Genomic DNA, 4,432 nt, shown 5'->3' with positions numbered 1-4,432 from the left:
TAATTTGTGAGAATGGGCTATACACAATAAACTGAATTGGGGATGTCATGGTGGCCACGTCTACCAATGGTGCTACTGGTCTGTTAAAATAGGTATTTCGCTGCTACTTTAAACTGTTCAGTATAATAATGTAGTGACCCCGTTACCTATCAAAAAAAGGTCACTGGTTGCTTGAAGACTAGTTTTAGACACGTGAAATACACAATGTCCAGTTTCTAACGAGAAAGGTAATTTATTTCTGAGGTTATACATTTTCCAACACAAACTAAAAAGAAACGTTTGCTGTCAAAAACCCATTTGTCTGTTCCAAAAAAATGAAAGAAATCCAAACATTCGTTGTCACACTGTCCAACACGATGTGCCAGTCTAGCAACACCTGGCGCTCGTGCTCCTCCTGATTACATTGGCCTCTGTCCTAATTGACAGCGACCCTACGCCCCCTAGTGGCGGGAGGTCCAACAAAAACAAACTCAAATGGCTCTTACAAATAATAAGCCTCCTCCCCCCCAGAGAAATGCTATTATTAAGTTACTTTACATCTCAATGGGATATTTTATCTGACATTGATGCCTCTTAAAAGTGGACAAATGGAAGTGAGTGAAATGGCTTAACATTTGATAGATAAACCAGCCCAGCACCCTCAAAATCCAAGAAAGACACTGATTGCCTCACAGCGACGGCTCGGTGACGTCACGCCTGTGTGACCAGGTACGCGTCTCCGGTTTCCAGTGTGTTCCTGGATCCTGAAGCCCTCACAAAGCAGGCTCGGGAGTGTGGACGGACGCGCGCGCACAGGAGCATTGGCGGGGTGTTGCGTTTGGAGCAACACAGAAGGGCTTATGAAGAAGAATGAACGACAGCCACCAGGAAGTAGGTGTTGTAATCATGAAGTAACACAACATGTCAGCTTTTAGTGTTCAGTAATTGTGACGTTGGAAGTTAACTTGTGACGGCTTGTGTGCGACTATGTGGTGCATCTTCTCTCTGGGAGCGTCGTGTAGTTAAATACATAACAATAACAAATAAAGCCTAAACACTGCTGGATGTGACGCGCCAGTCGACTTGTCAATACTGTAACGGGCTGAGGGACATGTGATGTTAACCTGTTCTGTTATAAGTGTTGATGTGTTTACAGGAAGAAGTCGCTCTAGATAAGATGATTGGTTATGGTAAATATGAGTTCAGGAGGTCAGTGAACGTCTCATGACCTCTGTGTAGCTGTGAAACCTGTCAATCAGCCTCGCTCCCTATGGGGGTGGGTGGGAAACATGAACGTACTTGGGATATTGTTGTTTTGTGTTGACTGGCTTAGGTTGCGGCCCACAGTAGCCTGTGTACTGTCCCAGAATAAACAGCAATAAGTAAGATAATTAACACAAGCATATTGATGCCATTATTGCCTTAAATCTGACCAAAAGTGCCTTTTTTTACTTTGTGTCTCCTTGGTTTGAAATAGATTGTTAAAGGTGCACTGATGATGTGTCAGTGCGGGGACTTGTAGGTCAACAACAACAAATATTTATATATATGTATTTGTTTTTGTTAGTTGTGAGAGGTGGACAAGATGGAATGTGTATGGTAATTTCAAAAACATCTTCATAGTCTAATATACATTATTGCATCACTTTTAGATCTTTTTTATTTAATCGGTTATCGGTTCACCTTACAGAGATTCCTGTTCAAGAAATATTAATTGAATGTGACAATGAAATAAATTGATCTTATTTTGTAAAAGCACAATTAATGATTGAATAACGCTGCCAAAATTAGCCCGATACACCAAGACGTGTTTGTTTGTTTGTTGATACTGTAGTTGGTTGAGAACAAGACCAACTTATTTGTGTCCTCCTTTTTCTAGCATGTTGCCTTTTTCTTTCTGATAATCACTTGAAATATCTGTTTGTTTTTCACGTAATGTTTGCCAAATGGGGAGAACAAAATAAAAGGCAGAATTTTCATTGTTTAAAATTTTTTTTTTTTAACAGTTCTCATATTCACACATAAGATGTAGATCTTAATTTGTATGAAACTGTAAATTCCGATGTAAATGGCAAAAAGTAAGACGACGTCTCGTAGCCTTCCTGACCCAGGGTCGCTACAATACAAACGAAGGCGTCTCTAAAGACCTGTGCGATCTGTCAGCTGCCACCAGATGTACGGGAAACCGGGTTTGGGAGTCCTGCCCTGTCCAAACAGAGGAGGAGGATCGTCCACTTCTCCAGCGGTGAAACTCTGGAGCAGGAGGAAGAAGAAGAGGAGGAAGAGGAAGAGGAGCCATCATCAAACAAGCCTCCCTTCAGTGAACCTGCAGAGAAGGTGGGACACATGCCAAGGGAAAAGTACCACGTTGCATCTCATACTGGAGTCATGTCATCTGTGTGTCTCTTCTTCCTCAGACTAGATTGTCGTTCAAGAATGTGGCCCTTCTGGTTGGAAGGATTTCCCTTTTGGGTACGTAACATGACAATTAATTAAATGCATACCAAATAAACAATAGGCCCCAATTATAACAATGGAGAATGTCTCACTTCTTATGTTACCTGTCTTGAAATTATAGCCTGTGATTTCCTTGGAGAGAGACTAGCTGGCGCACTAGGACTGAATGCAGCCAAATACCAGTTTGCCATAGATCGATATCACCGGGACCACAAGGTAAAGTAAAAGTAACAAAACACACAGACTGGCAGACGACTTTTTGTTTTTGTTTCTTAATGACAAACTGACAGGAACTGGTTCCTTCTCATAGACAACCAGCAGCCAGACCCAGGACAACCACGTGGAAGGGCAGGCAGAGACCATCCACCTCGACCCCGGACCGGGTCGGGGTCTTTACGGAGCGACGGGAGAAGCAGGGCACCTCACCCCGGCGAGCTGTGATGTGAAACATGTGGACAGAAGTGAAGGACGTCACAACGCAGCCTATCAAGCAGAAGAGGAGTAATTTAAATAAAACAGAAAAAAGCAAAGATATGAGGGTTGTGAACTTGTGATTTCAATGTGAAAGCTCTCGTTTGAAGTGCACGGAGTAGAAATAGTTTGTGACAATACTGAAAGGGGACCAAAAAATATGGTAAAATTAAATAATAGAAAAACATCAAAAGCAGTAAGCATATTCCACTAAATTCGCACGACGTTGAGGAGCGTAAAACTATTTGTGTAAAAGTTAAGAGAAGCAAAAATTCCCGACGAGGATGGGATTCGAACCCACGCGTGCATAGCACAATGGATTAGCAGTCCATCGCCTTAACCACTCGGCCACCTCGTCTATGTAGCACACCACCGGACCAAATACGAATAAAAACATCATCAGTGTCCATGCTTATTTTGAACCTCCGATTTCATGACCCCTCGTGCCTCAATCACAAAACGCGGATCTTAAGTTGGTTAGACTGTAGCTCTGGCAGGAATGTGCAATGCTAACAGTTGCTAATTTGCTCGTGAGTCATGCTAATGAGCCGAGAATAACAGACACGGAGGGACGTTCGCAGCGTAAAATGTGACGTTGGCGTCAGCTCGGTTACGTTTTCAGCGAACGTTAAGTCAAATAGTGTCGTCGTCTTTTAACTATTACATTGATATACAACGCTGCTAGTAGTTACGATGTAGCGTAGAGTGTCACACCACTGCTGCGCACATCGGACTCTAGATGTAACTAATACACTTTGAATATGACGAATATCTTCAACCTCAACTCTGCCGGGGTCGGGATTTGAACCAGCGTATTTTTTTTTTTTTTTCTCTCTCTCTCTCTCTCTCTCTCTCTCTCTCTCTCTCTCTCTCTTTTTTTCTCCTCCCTCTCATTTGGCAGACTATTGTTCCCCAGCTAAAAGGGAATGCAAAAACCAAACGGCCACTCAAATAACCTTTGCCAAGTGTAACCTGGTCTTCAGAGGGAGTTTTGCTTTTGTTCGTGTTTACTCTAGTATCTTTAATTGAGAGCACGGTGGCAAACTCAGCTGTTTAAAAGTAAAACATTATGTCTTCCTGTCAGAATATGAATCTACAACCAATAAAAAAACTATTGCTGATCAACACTTAGGGTCTATTTTATCTCATATATCATATATGTCTATTAGTTGTGTCTATCTCTCTCTCTCTCTCTCTCTCTATATATATATATGTCTGTCCGTCTATTACTTTTGTCTATCTATCTATATATATGTATTTATATATTTAGACATATGAACATATCAAGATATTTATATTGATATGTTCATATCAGGGTTGTAGAGTAAAGTGTGGCCAATTATTAGAATAAATTGATTTGTTATTAGTACTATTATTATTATTGTCTACTGCACAACAAAGGAAATTACATCCATTACAGAGAAGAACTCATGGGAAGTTTATTTAAAAAATGTTCTCCTTTCAGGTATTTTAAGTTATCTCTATTGGACTGATTTAAATTATATGTTATACATTCTATATATAT

At 40.9% G+C, this 4,432-nt stretch overlaps 1 protein-coding gene and 1 non-coding gene across 2 annotated transcripts; one reads left to right on the top strand and one right to left on the bottom strand.

Moving 5' to 3' along the window:
* The first annotated feature begins 751 nt into the window (after window positions 1-751).
* LOC130202646 (protein FAM177A1) lies at window positions 752-2,970 on the top strand. Its single transcript, XM_056428345.1, has 5 exons — window positions 752-870; window positions 2,143-2,316; window positions 2,397-2,451; window positions 2,558-2,652; window positions 2,747-2,970. The coding sequence occupies exons 1-5, from the start codon at window positions 850-852 to the stop codon at window positions 2,939-2,941; spliced, it is 540 nt and encodes a 179-aa protein (XP_056284320.1). The 5' UTR covers window positions 752-849; the 3' UTR covers window positions 2,942-2,970.
* A 213-nt stretch (window positions 2,971-3,183) lies between these two features.
* On the bottom strand, window positions 3,184-3,265 carry trnas-gcu (transfer RNA serine (anticodon GCU)). Its single transcript has one exon. It is a non-coding gene; the product is annotated as a tRNA-Ser (tRNA).
* Window positions 3,266-4,432: the final 1,167 nt, after the last annotated feature.

The sequence above is a fragment of the Pseudoliparis swirei genome, chromosome 12, assembly GCF_029220125.1.
Source record: "Pseudoliparis swirei isolate HS2019 ecotype Mariana Trench chromosome 12, NWPU_hadal_v1, whole genome shotgun sequence".
Taxonomy (NCBI): domain Eukaryota; kingdom Metazoa; phylum Chordata; class Actinopteri; order Perciformes; family Liparidae; genus Pseudoliparis; species Pseudoliparis swirei.
The sequence above is the reverse complement of the archived record's forward strand: the minus strand, read 5'-3'. Positions and strand labels throughout refer to the sequence as shown.

Coding starts and splice junctions, on each gene's coding strand:
- LOC130202646 (XM_056428345.1), top strand. CDS start 850: ATGAACGACAGCCACCAGGAA. Junction 871..2,142: donor TGAACGACAGCCACCAGGAA/GTAGGTGTTGTA, acceptor GCGATCTGTCAG/CTGCCACCAGATGTACGGGA. Junction 2,317..2,396: donor TCAGTGAACCTGCAGAGAAG/GTGGGACACATG, acceptor CTTCTTCCTCAG/ACTAGATTGTCGTTCAAGAA.